Genomic DNA, 23,710 nt, shown 5'->3' on the forward strand with positions numbered 1-23,710 from the left:
TGGTGGCACACACCTTTAATCTCAGTGCAGAGGCAGAGGCAGGCGGATCTCTGTGAGTTCGAGGCCAGCCTGATCTACATAGTGAGTTCCAGGCCAGCCAGGACTACAAAGTGAGACCCTGTCTCAAAAAAAGGCTGGTCAATACCAGAGCTTTTGAAACAGTAGGTCTTTACCCGTGATCACTGAGTAACGCCTGGGGCTGGGAGGCCAACTGAGCATCAGGTGGGGAGCTCCCCGCTGTCCGTCCCCTCCCCACGCCACATCACCCAGTGGCATAGTTGACAGAGGGATTTTCCCATGCAAACCCCGGAGCCGAAGGGGAACTGGGACGCAGTGCTGCGTCCTTGACCCTTGGGCACAGACACCGCCATAGCACGGGGGCGGGAAGGCCCCGGGGACACGAGACACAGGAGGGGGACAGGGGACCCCGCTCACAGATGACCCCGAGGACTGGCGACCAGACGCAGCGGGGCAGGGCTGAGTGGCACAGGGGGGCGAGGCTTGTAGCAGCGAGTCTCCCCTCCCCTCCTAGCGGAAGAAGAAGGAAGACTTGGGCCCCGCGACTGGGCAAGAGAAAGGGGAGGGGCGGCCTCTCCCCGCATGCGGCCCGAGAGGGGGGCCCCGGCCCTTTCCGCAGGTGCAGGGTGTCTGGCTCCCATCCGCAACGGATCAATAAATTACAAAGTAGAGAAAAGGGAGGCGGAAGTTTGGGGTGGGATTTCTTCCTGTCCTCTTCTTCCGCTGCCCCCCTCTTAGTCCATTTTGTGGTTTGGTCCAGGCCCAGTCCATTTGGAGGCGGGAACGCGCACACCGGGCTGGAGTGGACGATGGTGCAGTCCTCGGTGTGTGCGAGCTCCCTCATGGCGGTGTCTGGCGAGACAGCGTTCTGGAAAGGGGGGAAAAGGGCCCAGCCTTCGGGAGGGTCTTCATCCAGGCGGGAGTGAGGTCACTTGCATTGAGGCCAGACAGTTCAGAGTGGGAACCACCTGGTGTGCCATCCTGTGTTCCCATCGCACCACCCGAACCCTAAAATCACCTGGCGGAGTCCTCACCTGTAGGTGCACACTAGCAGGAGTAAGTCCGCACCGAAACACCATCTGCTCGTGAACTCCCGGAAGTCTGGCCTAGAGAGAGAGCAGCTATTCAACCGGGACACCCCTAGTTTTCCCCAGGGAATTCCCCACTCCTTGGTACTGAGATTGAAGGTAGGGGCCCCTCAATTGTTTGTCAAATACCCTACCACTGAGCCACACCCCAGCCCCTCACTGGGGGATTCTAGGCAGGGGCTCCACCACTGAGCCACACCCCAGCCCCTCACTGGGGGATTCTAGGCAGGGGCTCCACCACTGAGCCACACCCCAGCCCCTCACTGGGGGATTCTAGGCAGGGGCTCCACCACTGAGCCACACCCCAGCCCCTCACTGGGGGATTCTAGGCAGTTCCTCTGCCAATGGGCTACATCTTCAGCTCCCTGTTTACTTTTTGAGGCAGAGTCTCACTAAGCAGCCCTGGCTATCTTGAATTCACTCTTCTGCGGCCCAGGCAGGTATTGATTTTGCGATTATCTGCCTAATCCTGAGTAACTGGGTGACAGGCCTGAGTGGCCAGCCCAGATCCCCCAGGGTTTCTGTGAGCTCTGGCCTCAAACCCCGGTACCCTCCGACAGACTTATATGCCCGGCTCCACCATGGATTTCTCTACTTCCCAGCAGCCTGGGACCCAAATAAAAGAGTCCCAGCCGCTCAAGGCAAGTTCATCCCCATCCTGGGAAGGAGATAAGAGAATAATCCGTTACAAGGAGTGCCTGAGTGGCTGGAGCTTTGTCCAAAGAGGCTAGTAGGGTAGACCAGATGGAAAGTTGTCCCATTTGTGGAAGGGTCTGGACTGTCGCATTTGAGGGTCCCTTACCTTCAGGCTGCAGTTTGCGGAGTGGGAGCCCCGGTGAGCCTAGCGCTCCTGCTGCAGCTGAGCGAAAGTTGGGGGGTAACATCTCAGCCGAGTCGGGGGTCACGCCTCGGAGGTCCTTCTCTCGGAACATCTTCCTCCAGGACGGGGAACGGCTGAAGGACTTGGCACTGTCCTATTGTGTGACAGGAACCCAGGAGGAGGGAGGAGGGCATAAGCGCCCACCCCACCCCTCCTCATTAACCATGCACCTCGGTTAGCTCAGCCTTCAACCACAGCTGGTTGGCAACACAAGCCCCACCCCTTCACCCCTGATTTGTAACAGCAACTGGGGACCTGCGAGCTGTGGCCACGCCCACCTCATCCAGCCGTCTGTCTGTGCCTAGGGAGATGAGGTTGCTGAACTCTTTCTCCAGCAGTTGCCGGGCCTGGGGAAGGAGGAGGGAAAGGGTTAGGGGCCAAGGTCGGAGCGCGCAGTGGGAGCCCAGCCTGTTCCCGGACCAGCCAAGGCTCGCCTGTGCATTCTGTGTAGGTATCTGTAGAAGCAAGGCCAGGTCGGAGTAGTCGAAGGTTTCGTCCAGAGCCAGCAGTGCCCCGTGCACGCCACTCTCGGTGAGATTCGTAGCGAATTCCTTCAGGCCGAGCCCAGACACCCAACCCATGACCCGTTCGTTGGACCACACCATCACGTCTGGGGAGGAAAGGGACTCTTAGCCGTGCACCTCCCAGAGGCTAGCCCTGTCAGATCAGCCTAACTCCACCCTCATTTCCCACACCCGCCTCTAGGATGGCCCCACCCCTCGTCTATGGAAATGGCCAGTTAGGCCTGTGATTTCCCTCCCTGGCCACGCCCCACTCTGGTTCTACGCGTCATGTGTGGCAACAGCGCGTCCTAGTGAGCAGGTTCACATTCCCTCTTGGCCAGGCCCTTACACTGGCTTTACCCCCTGTGTGACAGCGCTCCCCAGTGGCTAGGAGCAGCCAGTCTGGCATGCAACTCCACACTCCCTTTATTCTCTAGCCACGCCCCATGGTGACTGCACCGTTTCCAGAAGCTCTGGGAAACTTTAGCGTCCCTCCCTCTAGCCTGCCTCTCCCCTGCCCCCACAGGACCTCACCTCTAATCTGGGTCTGGCTCTCTTCCCTCCTCCGCTCCAGGTCCTTCCGGTCATAGTTGAGCCGTTTCAGGCACATGATACCATAGTGCAGACTAACCCTGAGCAGTGGGGGGAAACTGGGTCACCCAGGATCCTTCCCATGGCTCTTAATGTTGTTCTTACCCGACGTGTGTGTGTGTGTGTGTGTGTGTGTGTGTGTGTGTGTGAGAGAGAGAGAGAGAGAGAGAGAGAGAGAGAGAGAGAGAGAGAGAGAGAGAAAGAGAGAGAGAGAGATACTCATGCTAGGCAAGTGCATCATCCCTAGTGCACTAGTACTTGCTTGAGTTCTCTCTTGCTTGTTCTCTCTCTCCATTTTTACATTTTAATTTTGAGACAGGGTCTCACTAAGCTTCCTGGGCTGGCCTTGACCTCACTCTGTAGTCCAGGCTAACCTCAAATTTGCAATCCTCCTGCTTTGGCCTCCCCAGTAGCAGGTCACCAGGACCACATCAGACCTCAGTTTTCTATGGACCACCTTCTTGGTTCAAGGAGCACCAAGTGAGAATTTCACAGAACTTCTCGTTGGCAAAGCCTCTCTGGGGTGTGACTCCGCCCCCCTTGGGCTGTCCCCCTGGCCAGGCAGCCCCCACCTGTGGAAGCTGTCCACCATCTTGAGCTGGCCTCGCAGTTCCTTCTTGTTCAGATGGTCCAACATCCGGGCGTCGACTAGAGACTCCATGAAGTAGCTTCGGTACTGGGGCAACCCGAGGCTGGGCAGCCAGTCATTCCCCACCCACTCGTGGTTCATGTCGCCATACGCCAGGATCTGGGGCCATGGGCAGGTGAGGGAGGGGGTCAGGCCCTCTTGTCCCTTCCCGTATGTATAGGGAAAGGATAAAGTTCAGTCCCCACCCCAAGCTAGTTTTCTCCCCGCCACAGAGCAATCTGGCCTCACTGCTGGAGACAATGGACCAGCTCAGGGTCTCATGTAGCCCAGGCTAGCCTCAAATTCACAGTGAATTTTTAGGATAGTCTTGAACTCTAGCTCTTCCTGCCTCCACTCTCTTTTGAGTATTGGGGTTACAGGTGTGCACCCCCATTCCAAGTTGGTGCTGGAAGCTAGGACTGTATTATATATAGGCAAATGACCCCCAGCTCTGCAGGTCGGCACCCACTCAGCCCAAACATGACTACACCTGGAAAGTCAGGGCTCCAGCGTGGCTTTCCTGACACTCAGACCACCACTCCTGTAACACCCGGAAAGTACTCGTCCAACAGTCCAGTTCAGGACAAGACTATGAGATAATCCCAAAGTCTTTCTCAACTTTAGGGCCAGGAAACAGACCATGGCCCAGCCTGGAGCCCCCACCCCTGGCAAGCTCAAGCCAGGCATCCGTCTCCCTGTTCTCCAGGCCACAGTGTACTGTGTCCTTCCCAAGTCTCACTTGCCTGGCCTACCTCACAGCCACTGTAACCAGCATAGCTGACACCTGAGCCTCTGACTCTTCCCCAAGCCTAACACAAACCATCACTGCCCGGCAGTTCCCTTCGGGTCCAGCAATCCCATGGTCCCCAGCTCCCGAGCAACCCACAACCATGGAACGACCCGTGCACCAGGCTGGAGGTGGACACCGAGGCCTTCCATCTTGTCCCCCACCAAGCCACTAGGAACTAGTCCACAGCTGAGCTCCAAGCTGCAGCCTTCCCCTCCTGGGCAGGGACTTAGAATGTTCTGGCAAAGGGTAGGGTGCGGGGAAAGGGAAAGACCATGCAGCGTGCACAAGTTGTTCATGCAGCAGTCTGCCCTGCACCCTACCTGCTCCCAGCTGATCTCCTTGGTCTCCTGACCCGTTAGTGGGAAGAGGGGAGAGAAGGGTGGGTTAAGGGGACAGGCAGAGGAGGACAGAAGGGACAGACAGACTCCTCCCGGCCCCCACACTCGGAAGGAATGGTGCCACCCCCGGGGCCACCAGCAGGAGGCACTCACGGGTTTCGTAGCTGCTGTCAGGGACTCCATCTCCTCATGTGTCATCCACACGTTTCCTGTGGGCTGAGGGGTGCCAGGTGTTGTGGAATGGGAGATGACACAGAATATAGATAGGTGGTCCCTAAGTGCCCCATTCTGACTCATCTGTCTATGCTAACTCTGTTTGGGGTTTCAAGGCTGAGGTGACAGAGGAAATGACCCTGTGCTGGGCATCTTCCACGCTGAAGTCTTAGGAGTTGGGACCTTGGGTCCAGCAAGGTGGCTCAGCAGATAAAGGTGTTTGCTAGCAAGTCTGAGGACCCAAGTTCTATCCCACATGGTGGAGGGAGGCCTCTGACCTTCACACACACACACACACACACACACACACACACACACACACACACGCACACACACGCACACACGCACACACGCACACACACACACACACACACACACACACGCACACACACACACGCACACCACAATAATTTCGGGGCTGGAGAGTTGGCTCAGTGGTTAAGAACATGTGTTGTGCCGGGCAGTGGTGGCACACCCCTTTAATCCCAGAACTTGGGAGGCAGGGGCTGGAGGATCAGTTAGTTCCAGGACAGCAAGGGCTACACATAGAAACTCTGTTTCAAAAACAACAACGACAACAAAAAGAACCTAAGAGACAGACAGACAGACAGAAGCAGGGCAGCAAAGGATGTACAATAAAATTAGACCTAACTCTGCTAATCCTCTTCCTTCCTTCTCAGTGCTCAAGTCGAGACTGGACCTCCGACCCTGAGCTTGCCGGGCAAGTGCTCTTGTGCTGGGCACTTTGCTCACGTTCAAAATGTTTAAAATAACATCTGTTTACTTTATGTGTGTGTGCCATGGCATTCGACAAAGGTCAGGAGACGCAGTATGAGCCGATTTCTTCTTCTCCCACGTGGGTTCCAGGAGTTGACTCGGGGTTAGCCTTGGTGGCAAGCACCTTTACCCAATGAGCCATCCTGCACACCCTCTTTTTTCCTTTCAGTATGAGGCCAGGTTTCACTGAGTAGCTGACCTTGAACTTACTCCGTAGCCTGGGCTGGCTTTCAGCTTGCTATCCTCCTGCCTCAGACAGGTCCCAATAACTATCTGTCCCTTTGGATCTGAGTTCTAGGTCAGCCTAGTCCCCATGGTGAGTTCCAGGCCAGTCAGATCCACATAGTGAGATCTTGTCTCAAAAGAAAAGAAAAAAGAAAACTATGCATTTGGGGACGGTTCCTCGGAAGTGGTGAAATCTCCAGGAAGGGAGTCTTGGGGGGAGGAGAAACCTGTAAGATCCCGAAAGAGATGTCCCCTGACAAAGGAGCCCATGGGGAACGGAGCCCATGGGCCAGGATTGGAGGCCGAGGAGGGACGGGGCGGGGCAACAGGGCAGGGATTGACAGGCACTCACAGTGCGGGAGGAGGCGGGTGCCGAGGGCGACGTGAGGGACACCATCTCCTGAATGGCAAGGCGCAGCTTGAGCCTGTGCAGGGGATTGCTGATGCCGATTTCCCGCTGGATCTCCGTGTCTGACAGGTTGGCCATGATGGCGCCGCTCTTGACATTGGCCCGGCAGGCGGCCACGTACCACGCAGGCATGCCCACCCAGAGCTGAGGCCACGGGAAGGCGAGAATGTGGAGGAGTCAGCGGAGAGAGAGACAGATGGGGAAAAGTTCGCAGGCGAAGAAACAGAAGCGGCAAGACGGAGGCCCGTGGGAGAGGAGAGGGAGGAGGGGCGAGCAGAGACAGGACAGATGGAAAGACAGACGCGATGCGGCAAGACCCGGAGAGGACAGAGGTGGGAGGAAGAGGAGGTGGTCTCCCTCGGGGCCTCGGCCCGACCTCGCCACCCACCAAAGTCGACCAGCCCTGGACAGCGCAGCAGTGGGAGGCTGAGGCTAAGGGCCTGGTACCCCGGCTCGGGCTTGTAATCACAGCACACGAGAGGCTGAGGCAGGAGGATTGCCACCAGTTTGAGGCTCCCCTGGGCTACAGAGTGAGACTCTGATTTAGTTACAAAGGAAACTGAAGTGGGGGGTTGGATTAGTGCCTCTACACCCAGGTCATTTCAGTGTCAGATTACCTCCAGCCAGGAGACCACCGTGGGGCCATCCCAGGCGGCGAAGGGCAGGCCCTGGCGACAGGCCTCTTCCAGAAGTTCGTGCCTAGCAGAGAAGGTAGGCAGGAGCTGTGAGACCTTTCATGGACCTCTCACCCACAATGAAAGCATCTTGAAAAGTGCCAGAAGGTGTGACTCTGTAAAGCCACCTTCCCCACCCAGATCCAGGGTCACAGGTCACGGCCTCTGCTCCTAGCATTTAGTCTCAGCAGCGTCCACACCCACCCCACACCCTGTGGACACTCACTTCCTCTTGTTCCTCCTGTCCTTGTCTCCTGGGCCAGTCAGCTTGGAGAGCCCCAGAGGGTCGGTGGCCAGCGTTTCATCAGAGGGTGTCCCAGCTGGAGGCAAGCATCAGAATTAGTGAAGCCTTGACTCTGGGGAGGTCAGGGGAGGTGGTGGCTCACACCTGTCACCCGCAAGCGTCACCAGCTCAAGGCCACTCGGTGCTACAAAGCAAATAACAGGTCAGCCAGGGTCACATAACAAAGCCAAAAACCAGGGTTTGGCATGCTCCCGCACACCTTAGATCCCAGCTCTGTAGGCTCAAGGCTAGCCTGGTCTACATAGAGAATTCCAGGATAGCCAGGGCTACATAAGGGAAGTGGGAGGAGAGAACTGACTTCACAAAGTTGTCCTCTGACCTCCTTACATATCAAGAACACACAGAGAAAGATAATGTAATCTTTTAATTTTAAAAAAGCGGGGCTGGGAATATAGCTTGGTGGTAGAGTACTTGCCTAGCATCCATGAGGGCCTAGGTTCAATTCCCAGTTCAATTTCCCAGAAAAAAAAAAGTACTACCAAATGAAGACAGAAATGAATTTCTTGAAATGGGGGGGGGGCAGGGGTGGGGAGAAAGGCAGGGAGGGAGGAGAGGAAGGTTGGCATTACGATACTTACCCAGAGAAGTACTTTCCCGACCTGGGGGTCCCATCCGGCCCTTCTCTTTCTTGCCAAAGAGCCGACCTATGGATGACTTGATGCTCTTCTTCTTGGGGGCTTTGTGGAGGGAATCTGGTGTGCCTTCACTAGAGGGACAAGACAGAGCCTGGGATGGACACCGTCCCCCCAAGTCTTTGTGCCACCCCCATCCTCAATCCACATCCCTGCTGACCTTCCTCGGGGAGGAGCCCCATCTTCTAGGGACCCCGCCTGCAGTGCCAAAGCCTGGGTCATCCTCTCAAGACGGGCAGAGCGGGGCGTGGGTGGTGGGGTGTCTCCTGGAATGGCTGGGCCCTCCCCTCGTGGAGCACCAGCTTCCTCTTTGGGGACATGGTTCTGGGGACAGAGGCAGATGCAGGATTAGCTTGGGGTCATGATGGGATATCAACTGTGGGGTTTGAGAGGGTGTCTACTCTGTCCCTTGCTTGGGCACTGACTTGAAGGTAGGGTGTAAAGGCAGTGACCGTGGTGCCCTGGAACTGGAGAATCCTGTACAGGAAGTGGCTTTGCAAGAGATGACAGATATGGAGTAGGGGTGGCCTCAAAGAAAGCTAAGGGGGCTCAGGTCCTGAGAACAGGAAACAAGATGTAGCGAAATAAAACAAGCTGCATGTGACTCTGCCTTCCTCCAAGGCCAGTCCCCCCTCTTCCCATCCTCCTCTTCCTCTTCCTCTTCTTTCTCCTCCCCCTCCTCCTTTTGAAATAGGGCTTCACTATATAGTCCAAGTTGGCCTCAAACTCACAGCCATCCTCCTGCCTCAGCCACACAAGCCCTGGGATGACAGGTGTTGAGTCACCATACTCAAGTTTTCAAAGGCCATTTGAAGATTATAAATCTCAAGTGTATGTGCACTTAAAAATAGTTTAATTATAGCCGGGCGGTGGTGGCGCACACCTTTAGTCCCAGCACTCGGGAGACAGAGGCAGGCAGATCTCTATGAGTTTGAGGCCAGACTAGTCTACAGAGTGAGTTCCAGGACAACCAGGGATACACAGAGAAAGACTGTTTCAAAAAAAAAAGAAAAGAAAAAAGAAAAGAAAAGAAAATCACAGAACCACATGCATGAAGCAAAAGCAAGTCTAAGTAGGATCACTGAGACGGCTCTGTGGGTAAAGAACTTGCTCCCAAGACTGGTACCTGAGTTCAGTCACCAGGGTGCATGTGTTAGGAGAGACCCAAGTGTCGCAAACTGTCCTCTGACCTCCACAAGGAGTGCTAAGGCATGCCCCCCTCCCTCCCCCACACTTCCTTTTGTCCTTTGGGACTTTAGGCTAAGGATGCTTCTGGAATTCCCAGTGTAAAGGCTCTGGTAGCTCTTTGTGGGAAGTTCTGTTTCTGACTTCTCCTACCTACACTGGGCTGGTGTGACAGAATACTCACGGTCTTCTCAGTTCCCTCGCGGGCAGGACTGGGGGGCGCCAGACGAGGGGTGGAATGGCCAGAGCTGGGAGGCGAAGGGCTGGCGAGGGTGGAGGTGGTGAGGGAGGGCGGCAGTGAGCAGCTGCTGCGGTACCGGCCCAGTGAGTCAAGGCCAGAACTGGACACCCGGCTCTCCAGCTCTTCTGCACGCTGCTCCGTGGTTTCCTTCTCTTCTTGGATTAGCCTGGGAAGGGAGAAAGAAGACGAGGTGCAAGGTGGAGGGGATGGGGAGTCACAGATCCCAGGGGACAGAAAGGCTGGAGGGGAGCAGAGTGTGACTCAGGACAGTGAATTGATTTAAGATTGCTTTGATGGACTGCTTGTCCATGGCTGCAGGGGATCAGGGGAGGCAAGGAATCTTGAGAGTCAAGAAGTCGCTGAAGGATTTTGACCGAATAGTTGTGATTTCTATCAATTAGAAGAAGTTAACTAAATAGTTACAATAAAGTCATAAAAAGGCCTAGGAGTGTAGCTCACTGGTAGAGCCCCTGCCTAGAATCCCCCAGTGAGGGGCTGGGGTGTGGCTCAGTGGTGGAGCCCCTGCCTAGAATCCCCCAGTGAGGGGCTGGGGGTGTGGCTCAGTGGTAGAGCCCCTGCCTAGAATCCCCCAGTGAGGGGCTGGGGGGTGACTTAGCATTAAAGGCTTCACTTGGCATACACAAGGCTCCGGATTCAATCCCAATACAACCAATTAGAAATTTAAAGATAATATCACTACAGGAAGAGACAGTGTCCTGAGAACTGCTAGAGCAAAATGCTAAGATCAGGGTGAAGTCAAGGATGATCAAAGCAGGGTGTAGAAGGTCATGAATTCATTCAGTTCAGGAGCACAGATGGCTAATGTCTAAGTTAGAATGGGACTGTGTTAGTCTTATTTCCTGGGAGCCCATGAAGGATGCGGAACAACAGAATTGCCAAATCAGGCACTCTCTGGAGAATCAGTGAGGGCTTCCTGGTTCTAGAAACTCTGGGTGGGTTCCCTTTGTGTGTGTGTGTGTGTGTGTGTGTGTGTGTGTGTGTGTGTGTGTGTCTGTGTGTCTGTGTGTATCGTGTTTTTGCATACGTGTGGGCACAGGTGTGGATGTGAGTGCACACAGAGGCCTGAGGTTGATGTCCAGAGTCATCATTGGTTATCTTCTCCCTTCTCCCCTCAGCCAGCGTCCCTCAGCCAAGCACAGCTTGTTGCTACGGCTAGTCTTCGTAGCCGCTTCCTCAGAGGAACCCATCTCTGCTTCAGAGGCTGAAATTCCCAGTGAGTCACCTAGCCGGCCTGACATTTACGTGGGTTCCAGAGCATCAGAACTCCAGGCCTCAAGTGCACATGGCAAATACGTTAACCAATGAGCCATCTTCTCAGGCCTCCTCCTGTCAATCTCTCTGTTCTTTCTTTCGCTGTATTTCCTTCCTTCCCTCCCTCCCTCCTTCCTTCCTTTCTCTTTCTTTCCCTTCCTTCCTTCTTTTCTTTTCCATCCTAGGGATGGAGCCCAGGGCCTCAAAGATGCTAAGTAAACGCTCTACCAAGGAAACTACACTCCCAGCCCAAGCCGAGGCTCTGGATTACGGTGTGAGGGTTATCTGCTGCTGTCGACTTGAGTCTTGCCATATCAGGAGGCTCTAGGACACGGCTGTATGGAGCCGTGGTTGTCTTGAAGATTTTCCCTGCACTGAGTGGATGGTGGGTACTTGTTCCCACTCTCACGTGAGTGCTGCTTCAGGGACTCGGGTGTGTTCCTGGGTGTGGAGTGTTGTCTAGAACTGCTTGAGGGCCACAGGAAAGTAGGCAGGCTCAGAGAGAGGGGTGGGCGGACTGGGGAGCATGGGGCCCTGGGGACCCCTTGGCCTGTGGCTCACTTGATCTCCTTGTTGATGGCTTCCAACTGCTCCTGAAGCATGATGGCCAGCGTCTGCACATCAGCTTGCCCACTGGGGGACAGCAGCTCAGCCCCGAACATCCCCTCGGCCTCCTCCTCATCGGAGCCATCCAGCTCTCCCGGGAACGGGGGTGGGATGGACCCGGCAGGAGCAGACCGTTCCCAATCCTGTCCCTGTGGGTGAGGACTGAGGTTGGCGCTTGGCTTTGCACACACTCCCGACCCTACCCACATCCCATGATGCACTTCCTGTCTAGAACCTTCCTTTTTTTGCACCATGGAGGTGGAGCCAGGGTGTAGCTATGCCCCCTGCAGCTGACCTATATCCCTAGCTCCTCTCCTGGCAGGTCTTTCTTGGACCTAAGAGATGACTAGATGGGTAAAATCCTTGTGTACAAGCCTGGCGACCGGAGTTCAATCCTCAGATCACATGTAAAGGTGAAGGAAAGAAATGAATCCACGAGGACGTCCTCTGACCTCCACAGGTGTTTTGTGGCATGCATGTCCCCATAATGTTTCCTTGTTTGTTTGTTCTGTGTGTGTGTGTGTGTGTGTGTGTGTGTGTGTGTGTGTGTTTTCTAGACAGGGTTTCTCTTCATAGCCCTGGCTATCCTAGAATTTGCTCTGTAGACCAGGCTGGCCTTGAACTTATAGAGATCTATCTGCCTTGAGAGCTGGGGTTAAAGGCGCACACGTTTTCTTTTTAAAAATAATTATTTGTAGCACAAATTCTATTTTATGTATGTAAGTGTTTTGCTGCTTGTGTGTGTGTGTGTGTGTGACTCCGTGTGTGTGTGTGTGTGTGTGTGTGTGTGTGTGTGTGTGTGTGTGTGTGTGTGTGAGACTCTGTGTGTGTGTGTGTGTGTGTATGCCTGGTTCCCACAGAAGCCAGAAGAGGGCATAGGCTCTCTGGAACTGGAGTTACAGACGCCACCATGTGGATGCTGGGAACTGAACTCAAGACCTCTGGTAGAGAAGCAGGTATTCCTAACTACTGAGCCATCTTTCCAGCCTTTCTTCTCCTTTTTTTAATGTGTACCTATGTAGAAGACATAGCCCCATGTCCTAATTCACTGATTCACTGTTCACATTATTCTTTTTTTTTTTTTTTTTTTTTTTTTTTTTTTTTTTTTTTTTTTTTTTTTTTTTTGGTTTTTCAAGACAGGGTTTCTCTGTGTAGCTTTGTGCCTTTCCTGGAACTCACAGAGATCACAGAGGTGGGCCTCGAACTCACAGAGATCAGCCTGCCTCTGCCTCCCGACTGCTGGGAAAAGGCGTGCGCCACCACTGCCTGGCCACATTATTCTTTTTTTTTTTTTTTTTTAATTTATTTATTATGCATACAGTGTTCTGCCTACATGCATCCCTGCAGGCTGGAAGAGGGCACCAGATTGCATTACAGATGTTGTAAACCATCATGTGGCTGCTGGGAATTGAACTCAGGACCTCTGGAAGAGCAGTCAGTGCTCTGAGCCATCTCTCCAGCCCCCACATTCTTCTTTTGAACTTCTTTTTTCTCTTTAACATTACTAATTGTTTTGTGTGTGGTGGGGTGGGTGTACATTTGCCTTGGTGTGCATAGAGAGGTCAGAGGACAACTTTTGGGAGTCAGTTATCCCTCCACCACGTTGGGCCTGGGCATTGAACTCGCCCAGGTCATCAGGCTGAGCTGCAAATGCCATGACCCATGAGCCATCTCACTGGCTCCACCTTATTATTACTTTTTTCTGTTGCTGTTGGTTTCAGACTGAGTCTCACTGTGTTCACTTGGTTGGCCTGGAACTCACAGACACCCACCTGCCTATGAGTTCTGGGTGCTGGAATTAAAGGCGTGTGCCAGCAGGTCCAGCTCCATCTTGTCTTTTGAGACATAGTTGCTCACTGAACTGGAATTCACTGTCTAGGTTGGCTGACCACAGACTTCAGAGATCCCCCTGTCTGAACCTCCCCAGAGCTGAGCAGGGCACAGCACCGCCTCCGGCTCGTGACAAGCGTGCTGAAGACTGAAAAGTCGGTGCTGCTGCTTACTCGGAAGGCAAGCACGTTGCTAAGTGTGCTTCTCCACAGCATTAGTCTCTTAGTGGCTCCCCTAACTGTCCCGAAGCCGCGCCCACACTCTCGGCTCTCCCCTTCTTCCCAGTTCCCCCACCCAACCAGCTTCTTCTCTTCACCTGGCCTCACCCCTCCTGGGATTCTCCACTCTCCCCCCATCTCCATGCTCACCATGTAAATCACAGGACGAGATGAGATGTGCAGGCAGGTGGATGGCGGTCATGGAGGCCAGGAGAGAAAACGGTGACTCAGAGTGAGGCTTTTCATCCCAGAATCCTCCCTGAGCTGCTCAGATCCAGCTGCCCTCCCCACCACTGCCCACACAAGCCCCTCAGTCTGGGCCCCAGAGGCGGCTGCTGACCTTGGAAGACTCATCCTTGGCCCCTGACCAGCGGCCCCTCTTGCCTGCCCGGCCACTGCCAGCTCCATAAGGATCCAGGGGGGCACCAGAAGGTAAGGTTGGTGCCTGGGAATAACGGAGCTCCAGGGCACTGCCAGGAAGAGACCTGTGAGCACAGGAAGGATAGTCAAGAACCCAAGGGCCAGAAAAGGGATAGAGGTTAGGGGTCACAGAGACAGGCCAGCCTTGGCTGGGGGTGGAATAATTGGAATTAGTAAGTTACTTTAAAAAGAAATTGGGGCTGGGCAGTGATGGCACACGCCTTTAATCCCAGCACTTGGGAGGCAGAGGCAGGCAGATCTCTGTGAGTTCGAGGCCAGCCTGGGCTACAGAGCGAGTTCCAGGACAGCCAGAGCTACACAGAGAAACCCTGTCTGGAAAAAAAAAGAAAGGAAGGAAGAAAGAAAGAAGGAAGGAAAGAGAGAGAAAGAAAGAAAGAAAGAAAGAAAGAAAGAAAGAAAGAAAGAAAGAAAGAAAGAAAGAAAGAAAGAGAGAAAGAAAGAAAGAAGCGGGAATGAGACGTTCGGGGAAGTTTGGGGGAGGGTTGTGACTGTACATGATCAAGATACATGTATGAACTTGTCAAAGGATAAATTTTAAAATATTCTTTTTGTTTGATTTTTTTCTTTTTTTAAATTTACTTATTTATTTTTATTTGATTTATTTTAAGATTTATTTATTTTTATTTTATGTGCATTGATGTCTTGCTTGCATGTGTGTCTGTATGAGGGTGTCAGATCTCCCTGGAACTGAAGTTACAGACAGTTGTAGGCTGCCATGTGGGCTCTGGGAATTGAACCTGTGTTTTCCAGAGAAGCAGCCAGTGCTCTTAACACTGAGCCATCTCTCCAGCCCATTTTTTTTTTTTCAAGAGAGGTTCTCTCTGTGTAGCCCTGGTTGCCCTGGAACTCAAGAGATCCACTGCCTCTGCCTCCCCAGTGCTGGTGATAGCATGAACGAGGCCCTGAGATGAAGAGCTGAGGATGAGGAGTGGAGATGAAGGGGTGATCTTGACTATTAGGGTCCCCGGAGTAAGGACAGGAGGGTCTCCGTCACCTGGAGTAGGAGGAAGGTGGCCTCCCCCGCAGCTGGTCAATCTCCATCTGCATTCGCTCCATCTCAGCCAAGAGCTGCTCCTGTGGAGAGGGGGCAGAGCTCTCGGGTGAGACTGTGGCTCTGAGGCCACGCAGTAGTTCCCCGTCAATTTCTGGGTTCCCACCTTGTTCAGCAGCAGCTCATCTTGAAGTTTCTTCATGTTAGCGATCTCCTCGCTCAGTGAGTTCTGTGGGGACAGGGGTGAAATGGAAGGGCGAGACCAGGCTCGAGGGGTTGTGGCCTAGTAAAATCCTGCTCTTGGAATGTTGGAGCAAAACGGTGCCTTCAGTCAGTCACAGAGCAAAGTTTGTGGGTAGGGAGGTCTCAGCTGACAGATCTGAGGGAAATGGATGGGCCCCAGGATGGCAACTAGAGACACCCCTGGTTGCCAAAGTCCTGGGCCAGGGGTTGGGGGCTCACCTTCTCCTCCAGTGCCCCCATGCGTTCCTTGAGGTGAAGCTGTAACCGTTCGTTGGATTCGCTCAGCAGCTTGTCCACCGTCTCTGACAGTCGCTTATTGTGGTCATCGTTCATTTTCTCCCTCTGCCGGGCCTGAGCGAGGGGAAACAGGGCAGAGGCTGACGGTGGGCCCTTCCCATGTCATTGCCTTTGCCCTGACATGCCCTTCACCGACACCCCCCTCCTCTCCTCTTGACTCCCACCTAGCCGGGCCCTATCCAAGGCCACCCCTAACCCACCCTCACCCCAACCAAACCTGACTCTGACTCTTCATCTCAGCCCCGCCCACCATCCTGCCCCTCCTTAGGCCTCACCCTTCATTTAAGTCTCACCCGGCCTTGGCCCCCATCGAAGTCCTCCCCAGAGGTACCAACCCCTGGAGCCCCATCTAAGCCCCATTTTCCAACCCCAGCTCCTTCATCTAAGCTCCTGCCCTTATTCTCAGGCTCTCTCTGTCTCCCCTAAGCTCTGCTCTCATATAAGTCCCACCCAGTCCCACCCCTCATGTAAGCCTCGTACACCCTATCTAGCAGCATCTTGTAAGCTCCAGAAGCTCTGCCCTTCATCTAAGTCCTGCTATTCATGTAAGTCCCAACTAGCTCACCACCTCAGCTAAACCTTGTCCCAGGCTCTGGCCCCTCAACCACACACACACACACACACACACACACACACACACACACACACACACACGTTCCTCATGCAAACCCTCCCCTGATATAAGCCCTGGATTTCACCTAAGCCATATCCCTCAGGTAAGTCCTACCAGGCTACACCCTCAGCTAAGCCCCGCCCCCACCTCACACCTTGCCCAGTTGGCTTCCTTAGCCCCCTCACCCGCTGAAGCTCCTGGTTCTTCTCCTCCAGCTGTGCCTCCAGCTGCCGAAGCCGCTCTTCAAAGTTCCCATGGCGCTCCTCAGCCTAGTGGACACGACCGTGGAGTCTGACTTGACTCCTACAAGATCCCTGGGAGATCCTGGCCCCGCCCCTGCACCCTGGCCCCGCCCCTGCACCCTGGCCCCGCCCCCTGCCAGGCTGTTACCTTGTTGAGGGCGGCCACTCGCTGTGCCAGCTGAGCCTCTATCTCAGGCAAGGTCTCAGCCTTCTGCAGGGTCTGCTGGAGCTTCTGCTTGGCGTCATCCAGCCACTCGGCCAGCTGACGGCTCTTCTCTTCACTCTGAGAGAGAAACAGGCAGAAGAGCCGAGGGGCTCAGTCCCCCCGCCACACTATCCTCCCATGGTCTCTTGCTAGGTGGGCTCCCACCTGTCGGTACAGCGACTCTTTGCTGGCCAGCTCGTTCTCCAGCTTGTCGTTGGCATCATGTAGAGACGTGGCCTCACGCTGGGCGCTCAGGTAGCGCTTCTCCAGCGTGGTGATGCGTTCTTCCATATCCTCCCGCTGAGCCAGGGCCTAGAGAGTGTAAGGAGCTGTGTAAGGCTGAGGACCCCGACCCCCAGACAAGCACTCCAACACTCCAAGGGCTTATGGAAAATAAGCTCCTGGCCCATTGCACACCACAGCTTTTAAAACAGTTCTGGCTTACACCTTCCCATAAAGATGATGGAAGGCTCAGGGCACGGTAGTGTCACCTGTGTGTACTCCCAGCAATTAGGAGGCAAGAGGACTTCGAGTTGGAGGCCAGCCATGTTCAAGGCCTGCCTGGGATACATAGGGAGACCCTACCTGATAAATAAAAGACCAAAGACCTATGGGATGCGGTCTCCTCTCTGGCCACACTTCAGTGTGACACCGTCTTAGAATCATAGAGTACTTGCTAGTATCTCTCCAGACAGTTCAGACCCTCTCTCAAAAGCCGCCAGGCTAGCACAAGCTTAGAAGCCCAGAAGAAATATACTAAGATCAGGTAGGGGGGCTGGAGAGATGGCTCAGAGGTTAAGAGCACTGGCTGTTCTTCCAGAGGTCCTGAGTTCAATTCCCAGCAACCACAAGGTGGCTCACAACCATCTACAATGAGATCTGGCTCCCTCTTCTGGCCTGCAGACAGAACACTCACTGTATACATAATAAATAAATAAATCTTTAAAAAAAAAAAAAAAGATCAGGTGGGAGATAGGCCTGCCTGGGGGCTTTGTGGGAAGACTTATGGCAGGGCAAACAGGCCCTACCACCTGCCAGGCTAGTGAGAAATAAAAAAAAAATCATTTTCTCATCCACTGTCTTCATGTATCCAGACCAGCAGAGACTAGCGCGCAGGACTCTGGGACAGAAGCCCATGATTCCACAGCCAAACTGGGCAAGTCACCCTGTCTCACAATAAAAAACAAAGCAGCTAAAGGGATTCAGCTTGGTTGCAGAGCCGCTGCCTAGAATCCCCCAGTGAGGGGCTGGGGTGTGGCTCAGTGGTAGAGCCCCTGCCTAGAATCCCCCAGTGAGGGGCTGGGGTGTGGCTCAGTGGTAGAGCCCCTGCCTAGAATCCCCCAGTGAGGGGCTGGGGTGTGGCTCAGTGGTAGAGCCCCTGCCTAGAATCCCCCAGTGAGGGGCTGGGGTGTGGCTCAGTGGTAGAGCCCCTGCCTAGAATCCCCCAGTGAGGGGCTGGGGTGTGACTCAGTGGTAGAGCCCCTGCCTAGAATCCCCCAGTGAGGGGCTGGGGTGTGGGTCAGTGGTAGAGCCCCTGCCTAGAATCCCCCAGTGAGGGGCTGGGGTGTGACTCAGTGGTAGAGCCCCTGCCTAGAATCCCCCAGTGAGGGGCTGGGGGTGTGGCTCAGTGGTAGAGCCCCTGCCTAGAATCCCCCAGTGAGGGGCTGGGGTGTGGGTCAGAAGTGAAGTGCCTGCCAATAAGAAGCTAGGACCATGACTGAGAAGTAGATAGACCATGTCCCAGAGTACATGAGATCCTGGGTTCTATCACCATGGTAACAGAGTAAAAGGTGCTAAGGGCCATGCTGCCACGCAGAAACACTCAGAGCAGTCCCATTGTACAAGTGAGGAAACTGGGAAATCCACAGATCTTAGAGACAGAGTCCGGTTCCGCCATTCTTGGACTCAGCTACTCCTGAAGGGCTGGGGGAAGGCTGGGCTATGGGGGACAGAGAGCAGCTCTCCAGGGGCTCCACCTCACCTCCTTGAGGTCCCGCTGCAGCTTGGAGTTAGCTTCCTCGGCCTTCCCCAGCTCGCGGTGAGCAGTGCCCAGCTCCTCCTCCAGCTGGCTCATTTGACGGCAGAGCACCGCCAGGCGCTCCCGCAGCTGGCACACCTCTGCACGCTGCCGTTCCACGGCCTCCTCCAGCTCTGCTGTGCGCCGGTTGGGTTCTCCAACAGGACCCAGGCCATTGGCAAGGGTCTGGAGAGAGAGAAGAAGGAATAGACCCCAAGGTGGGTTGATCAGCCACCCCAGGGGCAGGGTACAACGAGGGGAAACAAAAGCCCAAAGGTCTGTCACTGAGGGTCACAGAAGTTATCTTAGGGGTTCAGAGGTCAGTGGATCGAACATTAGGAAAGGAGAGAACAGCTCCCTTAAGTTGTCGTATGACCTCCACATGAACACAGGAAACACCTCCCACGTTATCACAGATAAATGTAAGAAGCACTTTTAAACATAGTAAAATTCTCATTACAAAGTCATGGTCATAGTGGTGTAGGCTTGTACTTTCAATGACTTGGGAGGCTGAAGTAGAAGGATCTTGAGCTGGATCAACATGAGCTATAGAGTGAGACCCAGACTCACAAAAGGTAAGAAGTGGGCTAAGGATGTGGTTCAGAAGTAAAGCCCCTGCCTAGAATCCCGTAGTGATGGGCTGGAAACATTGCTCAGTCGGAGACCCTACCAGAATCCTCCAGTAAGGGGTCAGGGTGTGCTCAGGGGTAGAACACTTGCCCCACAATACGAAGCCCTAGATTCCATCCTCAGCAAATCAATCAATCAATCAATCAATCAATGTTAAACCTCTCACCTGTCCATCCCCGTCCTTGCCTGGCTCCTCCAGCCCTGACCGCCTTCTAGATAGCTGATCTCGAAGGTTCAGAGTCTAGAGGAGTCAAAACACCAGAGCACACTGAGTTCCTCCTTAGGGACTATGTGGATTTCTTTCTGTGACCCAATCCCATTGGCTCTCTTCCATTGGCCCTCCCCTTCTCTGCCACACCCCCTACCTCCTGGTTGCTGAGCTCCAGCTCTTCCTCCAGCACTGCCACCCTTTCCAGCGCCATCCGCAGTCTCTCCCGGACCTGCGGACGGGTGTGACATATGATACGGACCTGTATCCAGGGCCTGGTGCTGCAGGTCTGCCGCCCCAGCTATTCTGGAGGCCGAGGCAGAAGGAACCCGAGTGCATGGGACACCTAGGCTACAGAGATAAGACCCAGCGTGGGTCTGGTGAACCTATCCCTTAACACCACGCCGAAGGTCTGAAGCCAAGATGATGAGTGGGGAGTTCCAGCCAGGTATCAGGCAGGCTAACCCCCTGGAATCAACTACTGCAGTTTTATTTTTATTTTTTAGACAATATAGCCTTGTATGGCCTGGAACCCTCTGTGTAGTGCAGGGAAACTTCGGATTCACGGAGATCTACCCGCCTCTGCCTTCTGAATGCTGGTATTAAATGGTTCATATTTCTTTTTAATCAAATCATGTTCCGATCCATCACAGTAACGTTTTCTCAAATGCGAACATCTCCAACTAATAATAGCCAGCTTTTCTCTTTCCCATTGAGTTCAGTTGAAGTCAACCACATGTTTTCTTCATTCTCTGATTCTCCTACCTTCTCATCCAGGGCCTTGTGGTGCTCAAAGAGGGATTTTAGAGCCTTGAGCACCTCCACCTCGGAGGAGACCCCTCCAGGGGACTGGGCCTGGCGTTTCACCACGGTCATTCTCAGAGAACGCTCGTGCCGGGACACCAGGCACTCAAGGTGTTCCAAAAGGAGCTGGAAGGAGAGGACACCGAGTCAAGGAAAAGAAGCAAGGAGAAAGGCAGGGTCAAGAAAAGGGGCGACCTGTTGGGGGTACACAAGGAAGAAGACATAGGACCACGCAGAGGTGAGGAAAAAGAGGGACAGCAGAGGCAGAGCTGACGAAGGCATGAAGCAAGGGAGATCAGAGAAAAAAGGATGGGACCACAGGAAGGAAACGATCCAGGAGACTGGGGGCAAGGTAGAAAACTAGATGTTGGAAAAAGGTATGCTGGTTGGCACCACACTGTGCCCCATCCAGCTTAGACCCCATAGCCAACAGCCCTCACCCGGGTGTTGTTACGCTCCGCCTTCAGCTCTGCGATCTCTTCTTCTCTCTCCAGAAGTTGTTCCCGACATAAGTTAAGCTCCTTTGTCAGAGCCGCAAACTCCTGTCCAGGAGTGGGTAGAATCAGATGGCTGACTCAATTATTTCCTTATTTCTCTCTTGTGAGAATGTGAAGGCTCCGTCAGCCCTCAAGATTGGCCCTTGCTAAGTCCAGCTCCTCTAGCAGAGGGGCGAACTCTCCTCCCTTTTGTTGCTCTGGATCTATCAGGTCCCACCTCTTGCTGCTCAGGTCTTCTCTCCTGCTAGGTCTCGACCTTCTTGCTTCTTAGACCCCGCCCTTCCATCTAAGCCACGCCCATCTCGATGATAAGGCCCGCCCACCAATGGTAAGCCAATTCTAACTCCTCCCTGCCAGCGATGTCTGGCGCCACCCCTCCTAGGCCACCCTCTTTTCCAAGATAAACCTTCGACAGGCCCTGTTTTCTTGGAAACCCTACTCTTCTTACTTCCCGGGCCCTGCCTCCTACTAAGCCCACCGTTCTTGCCACCCATGCCCCGCCTCCTCAGCTGGCCTCGAGCCTCCAACCTCTCAGGCCCCGCCCCTCCGTTAACAGTCTCCGCCTCTCCCCAGCTACCTCTCCTTCAGGCTCCGCCTCTCTCGAGCTCTGCCCTCCCACCAAGCCATATCCTCAGCAAATCCTACTTTTCGGGCCCCGCCCTTTCTCTATAAGCCCTGCCCATCTCGCCGCTAAGACCCGCCTATCAAGGGCAAGCCAATCCCATGCTCCCTTCCTCGTGGCCCCGCCCACACAGGACAGCCCTTGCCCTTAGGCTCCGCCCCCAGGCCCCGCCCAACCTGAGGCAGAGCGATGCTGAGCTGCCGCTGCAGCGAGTCCTTCTCGTGGCCGAGCTCACGCAGCCGCAGCTGCGCTGTCGCCAGCCCGTCCTGCGCCTCTCGCAGCGTCTCCAGCAGGCGCTCGCGCTCCGTGAGCATCGTGACCATGAGGCGCTCCAGCTCGCCGCCCGCCTCGTCCGGGCCCAGCGCCGAGCCCCGCCGGCCATCCTCGCTGATGGTGGGCATCACCTCGCACATCATGGCGGCGGTGCCGGCCTGCGGGTGCACAGAACGGGCAAACTAGCCTTGTCAGGGATCTGGCAGAGAACTGAGACGCAGCTAGTGTAGTACTTCCCGGGGCCCCAGTCCAAGCATTGCACAGGGGGCAACTGAGGTCAGCCAAGCTGATCATGACATGGGGAAACTAAGGTACAGCCACATGGTGGAGAGGCAGGGGAACTAAGTGCTGGCCGCCAAGAGCGGGAAACCTGAGGCCTGTCCTTTGTAATCATGACATAGATAAACTGGGAATCCATTGCTCTTAGATACACAACGGGGGCCTCTTAGGTAAAAGCGGGACTCTAAGGCCTAGCTCCGCCAGACACTGGTAGCAAACCAAAGCCTGGCCACTCAGGAACTGAGTAAAGCTGGAGGACCAGTCACTGGCTGAGTGGGTTAAAACCAGCCACTATTGTGGCTCCGCTTGAATCCCCAACCCACTCCATAGATGAGGAAACGGGAGCCCAAAGGAGAACTACGCCTTGAAAAAGTCATGGGGCTTCGGGTACTGAGTTGGGTCACTAGGCTGTGATTTGCCCATCTCTCTCTGTGATCTAAAGACCAACACTCCACTTGAAAGAATAAGAATAAAAAAACAGCACGAGAGCTGGAGGTGTAGCTCAGTGGTAAAGCATATGCTTGGCACAATGTGAAGTTCTGGGTTGGATCCCCCAGAAAATAAAGTACCCATTTATTAAGCTAGGCAAGGTGGCGTATGCCTGTAATCCCAGTACTTGGGAAGTGGAATCAAAAGGATCAGGAGTTCAAAGTCATCCTCAGTTATTTTAGGGAATTCTGGCTCGGCCCGGGGTTACATTAGACCCTTTTTCAAAAAACAAAAACAAAACAAAAATGCATAACAGCAAGCAGGGCTGAGTCATCTCCCTCAAGTCACAGGTGTCTAGGGTCTCCACAGCCTGTCGCCCCCTACATCTAAGGGTCTGAGCCTCCAACAATGTCTTCGCGGACTCCTCTTTACTTATAGTGGCTCTAGATGGCCTGCAAGACCCATAAATCTAAGCCATTGGACCCTTCTGCCCGCCCATTCGGGATCTAGACGGTTTAGGATGCTTCTCCAGCCCCGCCCTCATGAGGCGTTAACCAAGAGTATGGGAGGAGAAAGAGGCGGGGCTTATAGGGCCGGAAGGCGGGACTTGGCCCCCCCTGGCCAGGGGCGGGCGGAGATGTAGAGAAGGCTAGGGAGCCTCTCCCTGGGGCTCTTCAGGTCCAACAGGTCCATCTGGCCTGGCCGAAAGCAGGAGGGACTTTCATTCCCCCACACACACCCCAATCCATGCGGCGGCCTAACCGGTTTGAAATTGGATATTTCCCAACTCCACCCAAATGAGAACTGTGACCAAAGCCTAGAACTAGGTCCTTGGGTGCCTGTGAGAAAAGGATGCAGGGCTCTGGAATACAGGAAAGAATGCAACTGGGTCCCTAGATCCCCTTTGTCTTTAAATTATAGGTCTGAAACTCTACACCTCCCAGAAACCGAGTTCAGGAAAACGTTTATGAGAGAGAAGGCCAGCTTTAGGCTGGACCCCAACATGGAAGCTCAACCCCACACTCGAGTCAGAACACACAGCCTAGGATGACTTAGGTCGTTGTAGACCTCAGATTCACTGAGAAGAAAGTGGGTAGTCGGGCTGGAGAGATGGCTCAGTGGTTGAGCCCTGTCTGCTCTTCCAGAGGACCCACAAGGCAGCTCACACCTGTCTGTAACTGCAGTTCCAGGGCTTCTGACGCCCTCACACAGACATACATGCAGGTAAAACACCAATGACCATAAAATAGAAATAAATCATTAAAGGAAAGAAAGAAAGTGGACATTCAGTGTCACCAAGATGCTACGTAATGCAGAACAAACAAGAACTTCCCCACTGAACATGTGACTGAGGGCAAGAGCTGCTATGCTACAGCTGAGGTCTGGAAGGTAAAGCCAACGCAAAGCAACCTGGTAATATAAATAGACGTCTGGGTCACCCAAGAGCCCAAAACACAGAGGTGAGCAAAATGACACCGAGGGACATCCCTAATGCAG

The 23,710-nt window shown here is 54.2% G+C and overlaps 1 protein-coding gene across 2 annotated transcripts in view; it reads right to left on the reverse strand.

Moving 5' to 3' along the window:
* Positions 1–23,710, reverse strand: part of Ppfia3 (PTPRF interacting protein alpha 3) — a 27,300-nt gene continuing 3,590 nt past the window's right edge. Inside the window, exons 2-30 of one of the 2 annotated variants that reach the window (XM_028859142.1) lie at positions 21,409–21,663; positions 20,554–20,655; positions 20,075–20,239; positions 19,467–19,541; positions 19,268–19,342; positions 18,436–18,657; positions 16,620–16,766; positions 16,398–16,532; positions 16,193–16,276; positions 15,317–15,448; positions 15,021–15,083; positions 14,858–14,937; positions 13,763–13,907; positions 11,330–11,517; positions 9,440–9,662; positions 8,231–8,394; positions 8,017–8,144; positions 7,361–7,454; positions 7,078–7,159; positions 6,404–6,604; positions 4,990–5,052; positions 4,819–4,845; positions 3,653–3,828; positions 3,024–3,121; positions 2,421–2,596; positions 2,265–2,333; positions 1,909–2,080; positions 1,053–1,124; positions 1–886 (exon numbers count right to left, since the gene is read on the reverse strand). In XM_028859142.1, coding sequence (XP_028714975.1) covers positions 1,066–1,124; positions 1,909–2,080; positions 2,265–2,333; positions 2,421–2,596; positions 3,024–3,121; positions 3,653–3,828; positions 4,819–4,845; positions 4,990–5,052; positions 6,404–6,604; positions 7,078–7,159; positions 7,361–7,454; positions 8,017–8,144; positions 8,231–8,394; positions 9,440–9,662; positions 11,330–11,517; positions 13,763–13,907; positions 14,858–14,937; positions 15,021–15,083; positions 15,317–15,448; positions 16,193–16,276; positions 16,398–16,532; positions 16,620–16,766; positions 18,436–18,657; positions 19,268–19,342; positions 19,467–19,541; positions 20,075–20,239; positions 20,554–20,655; positions 21,409–21,648 — 3,585 coding nt within the window. In that variant the 5' untranslated portion in view covers positions 21,649–21,663 and the 3' untranslated portion in view covers positions 1–886; positions 1,053–1,065. The remainder of the gene's footprint in view (positions 887–1,052; positions 1,125–1,908; positions 2,081–2,264; positions 2,334–2,420; positions 2,597–3,023; positions 3,122–3,652; positions 3,829–4,818; positions 4,846–4,989; positions 5,053–6,403; positions 6,605–7,077; positions 7,160–7,360; positions 7,455–8,016; positions 8,145–8,230; positions 8,395–9,439; positions 9,663–11,329; positions 11,518–13,762; positions 13,908–14,857; positions 14,938–15,020; positions 15,084–15,316; positions 15,449–16,192; positions 16,277–16,397; positions 16,533–16,619; positions 16,767–18,435; positions 18,658–19,267; positions 19,343–19,466; positions 19,542–20,074; positions 20,240–20,553; positions 20,656–21,408; positions 21,664–23,710) is intronic. The other variant, XM_037200783.1, reaches the window with a different exon arrangement.

The sequence above is a fragment of the Peromyscus leucopus genome, chromosome 1 (genome assembly GCF_004664715.2).
Source record: "Peromyscus leucopus breed LL Stock chromosome 1, UCI_PerLeu_2.1, whole genome shotgun sequence".
Taxonomy (NCBI): Eukaryota; Metazoa; Chordata; class Mammalia; order Rodentia; family Cricetidae; genus Peromyscus; species Peromyscus leucopus.